At 37.7% G+C, this 18,795-nt stretch overlaps 1 protein-coding gene across 1 annotated transcript in view; it reads right to left on the bottom strand.

Annotated features, from left to right (window-relative positions):
* Positions 1–1,622: 1,622 nt before the first annotated feature.
* LOC139740065 (autocrine proliferation repressor protein A-like) overlaps positions 1,623–18,795 on the bottom strand; it is a 157,239-nt gene continuing 140,066 nt past the window's right edge. The window contains exons 12-15 of the mRNA XM_071650658.1: positions 18,188–18,276; positions 6,713–6,806; positions 2,592–2,657; positions 1,623–1,745 (exon numbers count right to left, since the gene is read on the bottom strand). Coding sequence (XP_071506759.1) covers positions 1,623–1,745; positions 2,592–2,657; positions 6,713–6,806; positions 18,188–18,276 — 372 coding nt within the window. The remainder of the gene's footprint in view (positions 1,746–2,591; positions 2,658–6,712; positions 6,807–18,187; positions 18,277–18,795) is intronic.

Here is an 18,795-nt window from a genome sequence, read left to right as displayed (position 1 = left end):
CTAAAAAGAGAATACCGAAAGGGTGCACGAGATCTCTCAATTTCAAGTCCGAAACTGCAAAAATCTCCTTGGTGAGGTGTCCCCCTTCCAACATCACCCCCCCCCCGTATATTTCCCTCATATATATATATATATATATATATATATTACTTTTTTGATAGAAAAAAAATCTAATTTTCACCAAATGTGTGCACCATTTCCATGAATTTGAGGTCTGAAAATGCGTAATCTCCCTCCCCTCCCAGACCCTCTCCCAGCACGTTTTCCAAAGTACATATTTTTCTTACTGTTTTTATTAGAACAAAAATCGAATATTTCACTAAATGGGTTACCATATTATCTCTGTGGATATCCCACTCCCTCCCCCGCACACCTGCCTGAATATCTATTCATTTCCTTTTTTAATATAAAAAAAAAATATGAAAGTTTCACCAAAAGGTGTACTAGATCTCTGACTTTCAAGTCGGAAAAATGCAAAAACCTTTCTGTGGGAAGGGATTATATCCCTCACCCTCGTCTGCACGTCTTCCAGAATATCTATTTTACTTACTTTTTTATAGAAAAAAAATCAAACGTTGTACCTAAAGGTGTACCAGATCACCCAATTTTACGTCTAGAAATGCAAAACTCCCTCGTGTGGGAGGGGGTATCCCTCTTATATATATATATATATATATATATATATATATATATTAGATATTTTGCGCCATTTATATCCACCTTATACTTTATGCAAAAAAAAGTGGGACCAAACATTTACTCCCTATATCTTCTGCAAAAAAGTGGGGAACGCCCCTCCCCCCTTCGGTACACGGATTTACACACGTGACAGAAATACGAGTTTCCTGATGTATTATAGACATCTACTAATTACTTTTAAAGAAAGGAACATTTTCAAAGATATTCCAAGGTTATCTCGCACAACCTTGTTTTCGAAGTGATACGTGATTTCAACTATGCTGTGAAAAACATGTACATGTAACAGCAGTAATTGTTTCTAATTGTTACCTCTTAAATCGACAGATTCCCGATTATTTCTATTCATTCGATTTATTTTTCAGTATTTTTTTCAACATTTACTTTCCTCACCAAAAAACAGCTAAAAATATCATTGTATCATTCATTAATCATCATGGTAAATCTAATTCTGTATTCAGTCTTAATAGCACAATAGATAATAAAATTTATAGTCGATTATCCTGATCGAAAATCGGGCCACAGCAGAATCAACCGATCTTCCATGGAGGAAAAGGTAATGCTTTGAGCTGATTAGCAATATATTATGGTCAAAGCATCTAAATATGTATTAGATCTAGGCATGGTCTCAACAGACATTTATTTCAAGTTCAAATTCGCCCCAATAAGACGCTGAATTTACAGTAAAACACGGTTTGCCTTGACAATAATTTACATTGAATTTCTTTAAAAAGCACACAATGATGCATTATCAAATGATAATAAATTTGTTAACATTGACATACGCATTTCGTTAATATTGGTAATATCAAAAAATGGTTTTCTCTGTTTTTTACATGTTTCTTCACGTAGAATAATTCTAAAAGAGATAAAACCGAATTTCATAATATAGAGTGACAACTTCAAAGTAACAAGGGATCCGACATTTAGACCAAGGTGCCTCGGCAGCTCTCCCCGTGACAATCAGTCGTAGAATATTTGCTGCCCGGGGTGATGTTGGCCTCGGTTGTAAAACTTATGGTCGTGTTACCAGGTGCTGGATAGTATGCCTGTGTGCCAACACAAGAACGACAGACAATGAATGAAGCAATTGGAAACTATTGAAAACAATATAATGTTGCAGTTGCATTTGAACTTGCAATACTTTCTTTACTGCCAAGCGATTCCTTCAAATCTCGTAAAATGATAATAGCTAATGACCGAGTGATGATTATATGGACTTGCCTTGAGGGGATACGACATTACTCACCTGAACTAGAATTGATTGCTCGAGTCGAATAAGATTCTAGTGAGGGTATTTAATGTCGTATCCCCCAAAAGTAGCCAGTCCATATTGTTATTATCAACCAATTAGATGTCTAAAGCGAACTTGGAAACATTGATAATTAATGTACTAGTAATCACATCTAAAATTACATTTAAAATAGGGAAAAACAGAGACATTGGGTTAACTTGTTATCACTGAAAGCACGGCTACGTCTAGCCATCACCTGCTATTAAAGTGCGAAAACTCTTTTGCAGCAAGTGAGCTTACTCATTGCCCGCTATTTTACACGCTAAATCCCATCGACTTCTCTGAGCGGGCAATATTAAACAAAATCATTGACCAGTCAACAGTGATTAAGGTCAAAACTAGGGCAATGAAGAATTAGACCTGTCCTATTCAGATGTCTGATACGGATATATATATATATATATATATACATATACATACATATATATATATGTATATATATACATACATATATATATATACATATATATATACATATATATATATATGTAGCTTTCCATTGGATGCAGATTGCGTTGAGATATCCCTGCTATCCCCCTACAAGGAAGAACTGTCTGCCCACTAATCACTAGCATTATCTTGACGTATTTTGAAAACTTACTCTGATGAAAAAGCACTGCCAGCCGATTTGTGGGGTCAAAAACTCTGCAACATATTTTCCTGGTGACTGTGGAGGGAAAGCATACATATATTTTGAGAATAGAACTGTTACGAATACCTCACGTATATTATTCGTAGGAAGGTCTTAGGGCTGTCCTGCTCTCAAGTGAGACAGAATGCTATAAATGTACATGATTTCTGCAAGTTTCTTCCGGAAAGGTCACCTAGAACATATGGAAAGTGGTCGCGTATAGCATATTCTCAAGTATCTCGCCGAGGCGTGTAAGGTTTGTTTTTTCATATTCAAGATCAAGAGATATTCATTAACAGCATCTGAGAACCACCCTCAAGTGGGATATGCATACCAATTCAAGGAAATGTTCTCAAATATTAGTCGTGATATGGCAAATATTAGATATAAGTATTTCAACTATGTATTCGCTGAATCATTCGACAAGGTCGTAAGTACAGACGGATTTAACGTATTAATGCACATGATAAAATATATGATTGTGTGTTTGATTGCGTTTTCAGTAACATCCTAACGCTTTTATTATAGAAGTTTGCAAAGAAAGTACACCCTGGAGACTCTCTCAAAGAGATTCCGGGAACCTTGCAAAACATTACGTACGATACAACCTTAGCTTCCTTCAGAGAGAAGATCAAAAGGTTTGATCTGGCCTACTGTCTGTACTGATGTCTCTAGCTCCAATCCTGCAAAGTTTCCTTGAGATGATTTCATGTGCATGCGAAAGCAATGCAGAACGTTTCGATGGAAATGTCACAAAAATTAGGTCTACAATGTACAGCAGTGTGTGCATTGTCAGCAACAATATGATGATGCAAACCTTGCATGAATGTAGATTGATTCAGCTCGATTGAGAAATATACTTTTCGACTCAGATTATGTTTTTTTCGACAGCCAAAATATTTTTTTTTTTTTGCTTGAGCCTACAGAGTAGGTGAATAGATAGATAAAAAAAATATAGATTTATGAAAGTTGCCACTTGATTTATATATAGATTTATGAAAGTTGCCACTTGATTTTACATTGACCTGCAGATTGAAAATAATTATATACCAACTTATCCAATGAAAACGACAAAGTACAGGGAAAGATACACTGACCGTGCACTAATCTATAGAGCAATTTATATATAGTGATATGATTGCCCGATAACTTATCCTTTTTTCATGACGCTATGATACACTTTGACAGCAAGACTTTGTTTTGGTGGAAATATGCATAGAAAATGGGCGAATATTAGCATAATTTATAATGAAAATGAGATAATAGATGTATGTTGTTTAGTACATGTAGTTGCAATTAATTTTTGTATCTCTTTATCACACCAGGAATCATGAACGGGTCTTGACGTAATAACTGTTATGAAACATATTCATACATTGCAGCAATGTTATTCAGTTCTTTTGAATTGATTGATTGCAGGACTTAATTTTGATTGGACTTTGACGACATCATGTACTTTTTGTTTGACGATAACTTGTAAAAATGATTAAAAACAGAAGTGAACAAGTACTATGCAGGCGCATATGCTGTAATGCATTGCTGTATCAGCGGCAACTCCTAATTTGCATAATTCACTTCTTAATTTGGATTTAAGTGAATTTTATGAAGAATTGATGACATAGCCATTGTCTTGGCACCTTGATTACTGAAATTATTGCTATTTCTGCATTTCTGTGGAGGTTTTATGAAAATTAAGTCATCGAAACACCTTAAAAAGCAGCATATCACGTATTCAGTTACTATTGTAATAACTTTTGCATTCATCCAACAACCTATGATATGTATACTACACACACACACACACGTATATATGTATATATATATATATATATATATATATATATATATACATAATGACAAATAGGCCATTTCCTCAACTAACTAATAGTACTCTATACGGGGTCATTCATCATAAATACTGTCTGTTTATGAGCATGCTTAAAGTTCTTCGAGTCTATTCACATGGCAATCTTGATCAGTTTCCTTCCAATTTCCTATATTTATTTATTTATTTATTTATTTCTAATCTTTTGTCAGGGTAGTCCATTCACCAATAAATAGTGGTCTTCCATGGAGCCCTGAATAATATTGATGAACATATGTACATTAAATAGCAATACGTATATACAGAAGATGACATAATACAGTGTAGATACATACCAGCATACTGTACATTGCAAAGTAACATAAAAAGTACATGCCACAGAAAGAGTTCACCAGAATGCCGAAATAACAATTAAAAACGCTATTATACAGGAATGATAAAGCCCAGAATGAATTTCGTGTGTTACTTACAAATAGCAACTTTGCTTAAACAATCTCTTAAATGAATATATGGAAGAAGCTGATCTAATTGAATGATCTAGCCTGTTCCATTCAAGTACAGAGGATACGATTGGGCTGCACTTGTGACAATCAGAGCGAAATCTTGGCACACATAGATTTCCACTGTCTATTAGCCTTGTATGATGTTCATGTACATCACTAGGCTTAACTAAGTGCACCTGAAGGTACGAAGGTGCTAAGTTATGGACGCATTTATATATCATCATAACGCGGCTGAAATCAAAACGTTTGTCTAGTGCCATCCATTTAAGACTTTTGAATAAATCAGCCGACGGTGTGTCATATGTTTTGTCCAAAATTATTCTTGCTGCCCTCTTTTGAATTTTTTCTAGCTTAGTTTGACCAAACATCAGAACAGTAATCAAATTGTGGTAACACTAGACTATTATAAAGTAATTTTAGGGATTGTTGGGGCAAAAAGGCCTTCGCTCTCTTTATCATGCAGACACTTTTTTGGGTACGTTTACATACATTTTCGATTTGTTTAGACCATTTCAGTTCTTCATCTATTAAAACACCTAAACATTTAGTGAACTGAACTCCTTTAATCCGACTACCATCTAATGAAATATTGAAATTTTCAATTTTCCCGAGATTAGCAAGGGAGCCGATAATCATGACAGAAGTTTTGTCAGTGTTAAGGACGAGCCGATTTTTCTTAATCCACCCCATTACTTTATTTAGTGCAATAGTTATCTTTTCTTCTAAAACTGTTGCGTCATTAGCACTGACAGTGAGGGTCGTATCGTCAGCGTACATATCTATAACACCTTCTGAAGTACGCTCGGGTAGACTGTTGACATATATTGAAAATAAAAGGGGACCAAGAATTGACCCTTGAGGTACACCCAATTTAATAGTTGAAGGGTGGGACTTGGCTTCTTTAAATTGCGTCACTTGCTGTCTGTCACTTAAATAGGATTTAAACCAATCTACAGTCGTCTTACTACACCCTATACACTTTAATTTATGTAAAAGTAGGTCATGATCTACGAAGATCTATGAAGGCAACTCCAGAAATTTGATTATTATCTATATTCAAAGACCACTGATTCACAAGTTTTGCAAGAGCAGTTGATGTGGAATGAAATGGTCTAAAACCAGATTGATTAGGGTGTAGTAAATCATTCGCATTCATGAATTCGCTCAGTTGTTGATGTACGGCCCTTTCGATAATTTTACTCACTGTTGGTAAGATTGAGATGGGGCGGTAGTTATTCAACGAAGAAATATATCATTTTAATAATTTGCCCGAGCTGTCAAAGTATTATGTAGGCTACCAAAAGGTCATTCAACCTAAGATCATGTTTGAAAGATATTCCAATGATTATACGGAAGGTGGCCTTGTTTGTATGGAAGGGTTTCTTTTAACGCATGGTCTGCACATTAGTTACTTAGTATATGATCAGAGATTGATGAAGACGCAGCAGTTCCTTTCCAGGCCATTCTGTTGGCAGCTGTCGTGAGGAACTAACGCAACGTCATCGTGGTCCAGTCCTCTTTTGGGACCAGCTCATATCCCTTATGTTTCTTTTAGTAAAATGCTCAAAAGAGGGACAACATTTGTGGTATTGTCTGAAGAAATAAAGGAATTGATCTTAATTCCGCATTCCCAAGTCAAAAATTCGCATAAACTATATTAATCAGACTGTAACATTTCAACGATAACCTATCATCTTCAGCAAGGAAGAGGTCATGAAAATTCGTAAATGTCCTAATTTTGTCATGACTTATCTGATACTTACTGGATTTCTGCATGGAAATGTTTTGTATACAATGATGTTTGGATAAGGTTTCGACGATCCATGTTCCTCCGCTACAGCCAATCGAAAATCACGCCTATAATTAAGTGAAATTTGCCGAAATGATACAATAAAATTGTGAATAGCAGTGGAGGAGGAAATGAAGAAATACCTTACCGGGGATTCATCATTGTCATTTTGAAAAAGAAAAATGATATGGAACGTGATTAACGGAAATGTCTTAAGTCATAACTATGAAAAATGAAAAACAAACAAACAAACTTGTCAATGCTGCTTCATTTGCGAAAAGGAAGACGGGCAATAAGGTATGCAGGTACAAATGCACTTTAGCGACACTGCGTTGAAAATAAACTTTTATATCCGGACTGGACTTCTGCTTATAACTGTTATGAACGTGAGTACAATTTTTACTTGTGATGAAGACTGTATTCCATGGTTTTTGATTAAAAAAACGCAAACAAGTTTAGAAGATACACGAAAGATAGTTTTCAATAACAGCAAAAGTAACAGCAAGCTCTGCTGTCTCTTAGTTGTATTCTATGATTCACAGTTACAAACCTCAATTAGACTAGGCGATAATGTCATCACCTCTCCATTCTAGCACTGGTTTATACATAACATATTGTTAATCATTTTGTCAATGATTCAACAAGCATAACTTATCTCCATAACAACGCTGTGGCTAGCTTATACATGTGAAGTAAGTAGGATTTACAGCAGTTTTTACTGTCTCAGCAGATAATACTTTGCATGTAAGTACATAACCAGCACTGTGTTTTGAAAACGGTACATGTCGATGTTTTAAGGTTTATCATGTGCTTACATATAATTACATTCACAATTTGAAATGTTAGAATCTACAAATGAAAAGATATAATGTTCTTGTTCCCTGAATATATTACCTTCAATATTTCTCATTTGTAGAAATTTATATGAAATTGTAAATGTGCCTGTATGATAGGAATATTTGTAACAACAAAACATAATCTGTATACAATAAATATCAAGGCAGGTCAAGTTGAATATATATCACTGCAAAGTATAAACTATGAAGTTTCTAAACATAAATCATTTGAAGTGTATGCCAAATGAAACAAAACCCATGATATCAGTATAAGTTGTTTAAAAGTACATGTAGTAATCATTTAATACAGGTTTTCCCGTTTAATTCCGCACTTAGTGCACGCAATAGTATAGATAGGTCATTCAATTTTGCACGTAGTGCATGAAAGAGTATAAATAGATCATTCCTTTTCCTAGGCAGCTAAGGTCTTCAATAGTCATTCAAATTCGTCTTGGAGCAGCTAAACTCGCCAATCGGCATTCAAATTCGCTACAGGGCAACCAAAGTCGCCAATAAGCGCACGACCTCGAACATAGTGCAACCAACTTTTCTCGTGAAGCTCCCTCGAGCTAGATTAGAACATTGAATGTCGCCTTGGAGTATTTAATTATACAACTTGTTCATTCAATTTCAGCACATGCGAACAGGTGTTGCATATCATCATTGTTTTTTTAGTTTTCTCATGTTCATTATTCTTCTTCTTGATTTAATGTTCTTTTGAAGAGGGGCCATTCAATTTAGTCTTTGTTTTATCATGAAAGTCGTGGAATAAAAGTCACATTCATTAGATGGTCCAAAAATGAGGAAAATAGCACCTGTCAATGTGCAAACTTCACCGCCTCCTCCTCCTTTTTTTTTTTTTTTTTTTTGCTACTCGAAAAAAAAAGAACCTTCATTTCTGTTAAATCACGTACCTTTTTCGTTTGAATCTTTGGAAAAAATTTTTTCATAATGCAGTATTATTAAATTTTCATGTACACAATGTTGTTCAATGCATTATTTCCGTTCCGTTCTGTGTGAATAGGTTAGCCATTTCAGGTTTAAAAAAAAGGCTTTATCAAGTGGCCCTGTACAGTAAAACATGCGCGCACACACACAAACACACACACACAAATGTACATGACCGAATAAGACACATAAACAAGATGTGAAGTGATTACTTTGAATAAGAAATACACCATGAATGAACGAAAGAAAAAAAAGAAATGCATATAGACTAGATACAGAGATCATAGAAAATATTCAATAGGGTGATTTTCTTCTGTTATAGGCCCTATATGTATGCACACACACAATACAGCTTTTTTGCACGTTTGTCATTCAATTTGATAATAGAATCATCTAAATTCGTCCATAAAGACAGCGCCATAAAGAAAGTCTATCAACTTTTCGATCATTCAATTTTGCACTGCGGGACAACTTAACAGTTACACCATTCAAATAAGATTGCCCGTCGAGAGTATTAAATTTCGTCAGAAAGCGAAGGAGCGTCTGTTGCGGCACAAATTGTCGCCCCTGCACAATAATTGTCGCCCCTCGACAAATTGTGCTGCTCGTGCAATTCCCAATTTTTGACCTCGATGGCGACAATTTGTGCAGGTAAAATGAAACGTAGCTGCACAAATTGTCGTCGGTTGTTGTTTTCAAGATATGAGGGCGCTGCACTGTAGCGACCAGTTTGCATGTCATTTCGTCACCGGATTTGATATTTGTTTTTCACATATATTGTGATCTCGTGGAGTATTTGTGCTTGCAAAGATGCATGTGGAAACCATATTGAGTTTGACGATATATTTTCCGACATTACTGACGATATCGTTGCCTGGAAAAAGCCTTGTTTCTGCGTCACCTGAACTGCCTCCGACGATTCAGTACTCCCGCCAATTCCTGTACAGCCTCGCCAATGCACCTGCGTCCAGGGACGTCCCGGCAAGTCTGCCCAAATGGACACCGACACGGGACAATAACAATGGAGTGCCTGGACTTAGAAGGAGGGGGAAACGTGGCGGAGTTCGGAACAGGGTGCGAAAAAGAGGAAACAAGCCCCCACTACCAGTGATCACCCTTAGCAATGTGCGGTCGCTTAACAAAGTTGACGAAGTCAGAGCTTTGACAAGGTACTGTAACGATTTCCGCAATTCCAGTATAATCTGCATGACTGAAACTTGGCTAAATCCAGGCATAACTAACGAAAGCATTGTTATAAACGGATTTGATATTGCCAGATTAGACAGATCTCAAGAACAGACCAACAAAAAGCGTGGCGGTGGAGTATGTATCTACGTCAATAAAAGATGGTGTACTAATTTCACTGTTAGGCATTCTGTCTGTAATGAAGACGTGGAAATGCTTTGTGTGTCCTTTCGTCCATTTTACCTACCCCGTGAGTTTAACCAAGTGCACGTATTCTTGGTTTACATTGCCCCTGATGCCAACGAAACTCAGTCTGCGCGGTATATTCAGGACATTGTTGGGGAGATGGAAGCTCAGTCACCGGATTCACCAAAATTGTATTGGGGGACTTCAATCACTGTCGTTTAGAAGACGAGATGCCAAACTATTGTCAAGTTATTGATAAGCCCACTCGAGGTGAGAACATTCTGGACAGATGTTACACTTCAGTTCCAAACGCTTACAAGTCCGTTGTTCGACCCGGGATTGGCCTGTCAGATCACAATACAGTGCACCTGCTACCTAAATACCGTCAAAAACTCAAAACCCACAAAGTAGAAAAGAAAGCGGTGCAAGTGTGGAACGATGACGCAATCGACAAACTTCAAACGTGTTTTCAAATTACTGACTGGGACGTTTTCTTTGAGGCATCAGATGACATCAATGAAATCGCTGACGCGATAAACGACTACGTGGTGTTCTGTCAGAATCTTCACGTACAAAGTAAAACTGTCCGTGTATATCCTAATAACAAACCCTGGATAACAAAGCATTTAAGAGACATAGTCAAGGCTAAACGTGATGCCTTTGTAGCGGGAGATCAAGAATTGCTCAGATCCCTTCATCTGGATATGAAGTGGGATGTAGAAAATGCTAAAAAGAAATACAAAGAGAAGTTACAGAGTTATTTTCAAGCTAATAAGCCCAGGGAGGCATGGCAGTGCCTACAGTCTATGACGGATTATAAGCCACGACGGGACCAACTTTTGCTGACATTGACGACCTCCTAATGATGGCAGGTGAACTTAACACATTTTTTTGCCGATTCGATACCAACGAATTCATCGATGTCATCGAGGCGCAAAAGGATGAACTTCACCGTGTGTTTGATGAATCTGTGACAGTGAACGAGAGAGATGTCTACCTTCGATTCAGTAGAGTCAACCCCCGGAAAGCTACAGGGCCTGATAAAATATGTGGGAAACTACTGCGACATTGTGCAAGAGAATTAACATCACCTTTTTGCTCGTTATTTCAAATGTCTTGGGACGAGAAAGTAGTCCCTAATTGCTGGAAATCATTTATTATTATTCCTGCAGCAAAGACGCCCCGCCCATCCCAACACAATGATTACCGCCCAGTGGCTCTAACTTCTGTGGTTATGAAGTGCTTTGAGCGAATCATCCTGAAGAGTCTCCTCCAGCCAATCAGAGAACTGATTGATCCTCACCAGTATGCATACCAGCAGAACAAATCAGTTCAAGACGCTGTTCTCTATCTGACACATCTACTGTACAAGCACACCGACGAGACGAAAACCTACGTGCGCACTGTGTTTGTAGATTTCTCTTCTGCATTCAACACAATTCGGCCCCATATACTCGTTGAAAAGTTGAAGCGACTTGGAGTGAGACCATCGATTATCCTCTGGATTGTGGACTTTTTACAAAGTCGGATCCAACGAATGCGAGTGCGGGACGCAATGAGTGAGCCCATTGTTACCAACATAGGTTCCCCTCAGGGCTGTGTGCTCTCTCCCATTCTGTTCGTGCTCTATACCAACGATTGCCGCTTATCTTCAGAAATCGTGTCTGTTCTGAAATACGCGGACGACACCGTCATTGTTGGACACATTAAGGAAAATGAGTGTGAATATACGCAGTTCCTGAACTGGTTCATTAACTGGTGTGAGATGAACTTTTTAGATTTGAACACATCAAAAACTAAAGAGATGATTATTGATTTCAGAAATCGCAAATCCATGGAGCCAAGCAGTCGCCCAGTGAATATGAACGGGCAGAACATTGAGATTGTATACACTCTTACAAGTACCTAGGCACTGTAATCAATGCCAATCTGAAATGGGAAGACAATTGTATGGAGTTGTACAAGAAAGGTCAGCAGAGATTGTATTTTCTTCGCAAATTGAACTCTTTTCATGTCGATTGCTCCATCATGCACTTGTTCTATAAAGCTGTCATAGAGAGTATTCTTGTACATGACTGTGTGGTTTGGTTCACCGCATGCCGAAAGGTAGATCTCTCTTTGATCAAAAAGATTGTCGAGACAGGCGGAGAAGATTCTAGGGGTTCAACTACATTTTGAAGATCTTTGTAGGAGTAAAATTGTTGAAAAGGCCAAATCAATCATAGATAATGGGCTTAATCCTCTGAATGATAATCATGTGGTGTTGAGGTCAGGGAACAGGCTGAGATTGCTTCGATGTAGAACAAGTAGGTTCCTGGACTCCTTTGTGCCTAGCTCGATTAGAATGTTGAACGGAGGGACATTTCTCAGATTGTAATATCTTGTTTGTGTAGTTTTGTGTTATAATTATCAAATCTGTATTATATCAAACATCAGATATATGTATATCATTATTATGTATGAGTGGATGAAGCTGTGTTTATCAATTGCCCCAAGGTTGGTTTGTTTGCTCGTATGTTTTAAATTCAGTGTATATCTTGTCATTCGACAAAGATTTTGCAAGACAAGTTCTGGGCTATTTGGTCAAAGGCCAAAGGTTAAAGTCAAGTGGAAATACTAATTCAGGAGTATATAGAATGATTATGACTGTGGTGTGATGTATATATATATTTCTTTTGTCAAAAACACATAAAGTTCGACCTCGATTATCCGGCTATGTCGGGACCGGCGCTCATCCGGATAAGCGAATTGGCCGGATATGGGAGACACTATGTTAATGTATATAGCTGCCATCCAAGCTGCCGTCCTAGTGCACTGGCAGCTAGGCAGGTAGCATACCCCGCAACGGTGGTGATGACTGCTTACTTTTACGATGATAATGTGGTGTGAATTTATGTGAGTTCTGTCGGGAATATTGTAGGCAAATCGTGTGAGTTTTGTAGAAATTTTAATTGAGTTTAAAGTCACTGTTTTTTCTCAATTTTTGGATGAAAAACAATAGTCCTTCACTGCGTGAACGCGTCCGGATAATAGAGATTTCCGGTTAAAAGGAAGCCGGATAATCGAGGTCGAACTGTAGATCCATATTTTTGTACCTTCACATACATGCACACACACACACACACACACACACGCGTATGTATCCTTCAAGATTTTTATACAATCATTATTTACATATAAACATGCATTCATTTGTATTGTTTATATTTCTTATATAGTTATTATCAATTGACACATAATATTTATTTATACACCCGCATATAATGCACACCACATCCAATACAATGTTGACTTGTACAGATTAATACTTCTTTGATGTTATATATATATGACAATGATAGTGATATTGTATCGCTGTATATCTTTGTATGTCTATCATGTCTATGTATCTACGCTACAATGTATGTGTGTGCTTTGTATAATATGTATAATGTATTGATGTAACCGGATATGCATTCAAACATACCAATTATCAATTGACACATATTATTTATACACCAGTATATATCAATTATGCACACCACATCCAATACAATGTTGACTTATACAGATTAATATTTCTTTGATGTTATATCTTTATGACAATGATAGTGATATTGTATTGATGTATATCTTTTGTATGTCTATCATGTCTATGTATCTATGTTGCAACGCATACGTGTGCTTTGTATATGTATGTAACCGGATATGCATGCAAACAAAACAAATTTCCAGAAACGGGCAATAAAATTGAATTGAATTGAAGATAATGCTAAGATACACGACGAATTGTGTATTGGGGTGCATGGTTGTTCCTGTGTTATTCTTGGGTGTGGTGGGTATGACTGGTAAATGTGATATGTATGTCTGTGTGGGGGGGGGGGGGCTGCATCGTATGTGTTATGTATGGTGTGTAGGTGCGTATACGTGACGTGTGTATGCGTGTAGGCATAGCTCTGTGTGTGTGTGTGTTTGGAGTATAATGATATGAGTGGAATCTGTGTGCATGTGTGGTGGTTGATGCTAACCTCGCCTAAACACAAACATACGCACACGCACACACACATAGAAACACGTGTCTACGCACACACACACACACACACACACTAACCGAGGCACTAACACACACATACCCCCATTCACGTTTACATCCGCCTTCACACACATCCCTCCACACAAACACCATACACACAGACTCACACACATACAGACATCCCTGACGCACACTTGTTAATATTTTACACACACACATGCGCGCGAGCCCACACACATACACACACATTTCCCTTACACTCACCCATCATCCACCCACTCCACACACACACACACACACACACACACACATTCACACCCGTCCCTAAAACCCACACCCATCCATCCACTCCTCTTCACCCGCACCCCACACATACATACATACACACACACCCACTCAGACACACAAACGGGCACTCAGTTATCATGTGCGCGCGCACATACACACTTCCTTGAAACCTTAACGTGACTTTTCACATGGCTTATTTACATGGATGTAGCCATGTAGGTTATGTGTTGGTATTCCAACGCCTATGTCAAGAATGATATTTACCCCCCCCCCCCCCCCCCCCCCCCATGTGCTTCGAGGGCGGGCTACAATTTGTGCCGTCAGCCCTCTGCATAAATTGTCGCCAGGTGATAAATTGTGCAGGGGCGACAATTTGTGCTGTCAGCTCCTTGCACAATTTGTCGCCCGTTTCAGGAGCGACAATTTGTGACGTAACTAGCATCTTTTCCAGCATTCAAATTTGCACTTGTATACGAATTCGGAGTTATTTCATACAATTTACCAGCGGAGGGTTGGTGACCAGGAAGCTGCAGAAGAGGCTACACTCTTTTCCATCGATATGTATATACACTTGCAAAATGTGTAATTTTCACTACATTATCATTCGTACGTCCGATATACATAAATAATTAGTATTATATTTAGTGATTTGTCCTTTCAAATTGACTAGCAGTTGAACTGATAAACGGTTGATTGACACTGGTGAAAATAAAGTCAAATTGAATTGAAGTGAATTGAAGTGAAGTGAAGTGAAGTGAAGTGAAGTGAAGTGAAGTGAAGCCGACATGACCATGACGGAATAGCGTCCACATGTCATACAACAGGTCGGAAATAGATTGACTCCATTACCCCAGAAATAAAAAAGAATATGTACAATAAGAGATCCAAGCTTCTACCAACCTTAAGCGATTTGCTGGCTAGCTTTTATGCTCTCCTGTGGACTTCTTCGGGCCAAGCGATTGCACCGTTTCTCTAGCACTGCCTGGTTGTTTCTTGATCATTAGACCGAAGATTGGTGATAAGCTGTATCCGAAATCCCTTAACCTAAGGGCTCTTTTGTGTTCCTTCAGTTGATAATGTAGAGTTCCGCCAGTTTCACCAACATAGAGATAATACCTGTCCTTTGTTCCCTTGGTTCTTTGTGTATAGGGTGGACCAGCCTGCTCTTTAGAGTGTTGGAACTCTTGAAGGCAACAGTAATCTCCTTGTCATGGATGGTCGTCTCAGACGAGTGGCTAAACTGTTGACAAAAGGAAGAACAACTCGGATGCTTGGTTCTTGTTATCCTTTTGAAGGATTTTGTTTCTTGTTCTGTCCTTTTCTTCTTTGTCTTACCCACGGTGGGTATCCACATGATGTGAGCACTTGGTCAACGTGTAGAAATTCATTCTCTAGTGCATCACTGTCTGAGGTAACCTTCCGGGCTTTCGAGTACAAAGAGATGGCAACCCCCACTTTTGTGTTGAGAGGTCTGATTCAAAGTTCAAGTAAGAATCAGTGCGTGTAGGTTTCCTGTATACGGTGATGGATACTTATTAAGGTCAACATTCACCTCGACCTTGGTGTCTACAAAGTTCAGTGAACTTTTCTGCTCTTCCTCCACAGTGAACTGCATATGCTGGTCAGTGCTATTGATGTATGTTGTAAATTCATCAATATGGTCTTGGTCTATGATGACAAAGGTGTTATCGACATACCTCCGCCATATCCTAGGGGCATGGGGGCATGTGAGAAATCTCTTCTTCCAGATATTTTAGATATATATTGTAGACCAACTGGAGAGATAGGTAAGCCCATGGGTGTTTCATGAGTTAGTTGGTAGAGAGTGCCATTGTAGGAGAAATATGTATTCTCAAGACACAATCTAAGTAGGTCGCCAATTTCCTTGGGGCTTAAACCTGTTCTATCGTCAAGTGTTGAGTCTTCCTGCAACCATTCTGTAACAATATTAACAGCCTGTTTTACAGGAACACCAGTTAAAAGAGAAATGACATCGTAGCTCACAAGTTTCTTATTTGGGGATAATTTGCATGTCTTTACTTTATACACAAAATCACATGTGTTTACAATGTGTCTATCTGTGCCCCCAACGATAGGTTGATCATCTCGGCAAAATACTTGGCAAGATCATGTGAGACAGAGTTAATGGAGGAGACGATGGGTCGCAAAGGAACGTTCATTTTATGAATGTTCGGAAGGCTATATAATTTTGAGGTTGTGCAGTGGCACTAGATGGAGGGTGAGACTCGTCTGCTAGTCTTTTCTTCGATATGTTTGTTGTCCTGAAATTTCTTCAATGATGTAGACAGTGTGGTCTTTCGTTTCGTGCCCATGCACGGATGGAATGATGAAACAGTACTAGCCTTTGAAAGTAATTTTGGCCAAGAGAAGTGAAAGAGTCTATCTGGAAAAAGATAGGGATTCCGGATACAGCTTACTACCAATCTTCGGTCCAATGGTCTACGGCTACAGAAAAGGTGCAATCACTTGGCCCGAAGAAATCCACAGGAGTGGATGAAAGCTAGCTAGCAACTCACTAAAGGTTGGTAGAAGCCTGAATCTCTTATTGTATAATCTCCTCAACTGATGAAAGTTATATATATATTTATATATATATATACACGTATATATATATATATATATATATATATATATGTATATATACATACATATACACTCAGGTTCGTTGGTATATACAAACCCGGACATACCTCCGGAGATGCCTCGACTGCCAAGAAATAGACCGTTATTTCCTCTGAAATGAGCTCTCCTTACTGCAAATCAATAACTACCATAGTGTGCTTAGCACTCATTCCCCGATGAAAAAAAGGAAAAACTAAATTCATTATGTAGCCTACTTTTCAAAACATGACAAAGGGCCTATATATATAATGCATATTATATGAAGAACACATCACAACATAATGTTCTGGTATTCAAATCAAAGGAAATTAGCATAGTTGTTATTGTTAATGAAAAAATAGTAATGCTGGAATGTGACCTCATGAAGTCTGTTACAATAAATGTATATACCTTAAAAAAATAGATAAATGAAAATATGAAAAGGACATGGGCATGAGTGTTTAAAGCCCCCCCCCCCCAAAAAAAACAAAACAAAAAACAAACAAATGCATAAAAGACATGTTTAGGTTAATGATTATATGAGAGAACCAGAACACTATCGTGATAATGTGACTGCTCGAAGTGTTAAAAATTGCGCAATCACATCCCGTCACTCGCCAAATTGAATGACTGCTTCGCGAAGTTGGAGTACTTTTTACGAATTTGAATGACAACATTTTAGCTTTGATAGACATGAATGCACATTCGACTGATCGAAAAATTAATTTGAACGACAAAGCGGACACGTATGCCCCAAACCCTAAAAACTTCATCATCGAAGTAGCAATTATGCTGGAGAACTTACGAAATAGACCGAAATATATATATATGCATCTTGTGATGAAAATTATGAATAAGGTCTCCGAAATAGACAGGCGAACGTCAAAAGTAAATAGTAAATAGTGGAGAAACCAGAAAGGCGAAATATGTATTAGAAACAAGTCTTTGAACCAGTAACATACAAATGCATAATCATTTTATATGTATGTAATACTAAGTACATGATTGTAATTACAGTGTTATGAACATGAATGTCTTTTGGCAAAATTAAATTCTCTAACTTTGGACATGTGTCCTCCCGTGCTAAACTTGATTCCACTATGGTGAGTATGAATGACTTTTATGCACTCTTGAGTTCTCTATGACGAATTCGGGTGCCCATTGTGCATTTGTGGCTGCCCAGTGGCGATTATTAAAAACAATTTTGTAATTTTGGCTGCACTATCGAGAAATTGAATAATCTATCGCTCTATGGGCGAGAACCGATATCAATGTATACATATTTTCGGCATCTCAACATCAAACACAGTACGATATAATTACAAATTGCATTTTGGGATACGAAACATTAAAGTGGAAAATAGATACGTACCTCTTTCCTCGATTTGTGAGAGTCCGGAATACTTCTACTTTGAGTGGGATGGGGTCTGAGGTAAATTCAATTATGCCATGTGTACTGTTCTGAGAGGGTAAACACAGGAACAGTTAAAATGCTATAGCCTAACAAAGATAAGCACTGTTCGTTTAGAATTTTGTTCTTCACTCTTGAGCTGTGTCGTTTAATTTGTCCATGCTGTCCTGTAAGTTATACAGGAAGCTCGTTATTAAATTGAAATATTATACCAATACTGTTGCATATCAAATTAACTTGATTATCATTACTGATAATCAAACTTTATTATTACTTCATTAATGAACTCTAACCAGGCAATGACATTAAAATTGCAGAGCTTGCCTCAGATCTTTCCTAAAACGAAGAAGAGCTTAAATGTAGTGTCTATGGCGGTAGTGTCGTTGATGAAAATACGTCTGCTGGGTTTGGTCCAAATTTTTCGCAACTTCTAACGAAAGCTTTAAAAATAACAAATACGAATAAAGTATGTCAGAAATTCAAATCATTCGTTTTCGTGTGTTCATACCAAATCTTAGAGACATAATTTACCATTTGCAGATGAAATAAAAACCAAGCATTAGTGCTTT

This window comes from Diadema antillarum, unplaced genomic scaffold, assembly GCF_040938485.1.
Source record: "Diadema antillarum isolate AM-2024a unplaced genomic scaffold, OU_Dant_1.0 seq00000830_RagTag, whole genome shotgun sequence".
Taxonomy (NCBI): Eukaryota; Metazoa; Echinodermata; class Echinoidea; order Diadematoida; family Diadematidae; genus Diadema; species Diadema antillarum.
The sequence above is the reverse complement of the archived record's forward strand: the minus strand, read 5'-3'. Positions and strand labels throughout refer to the sequence as shown.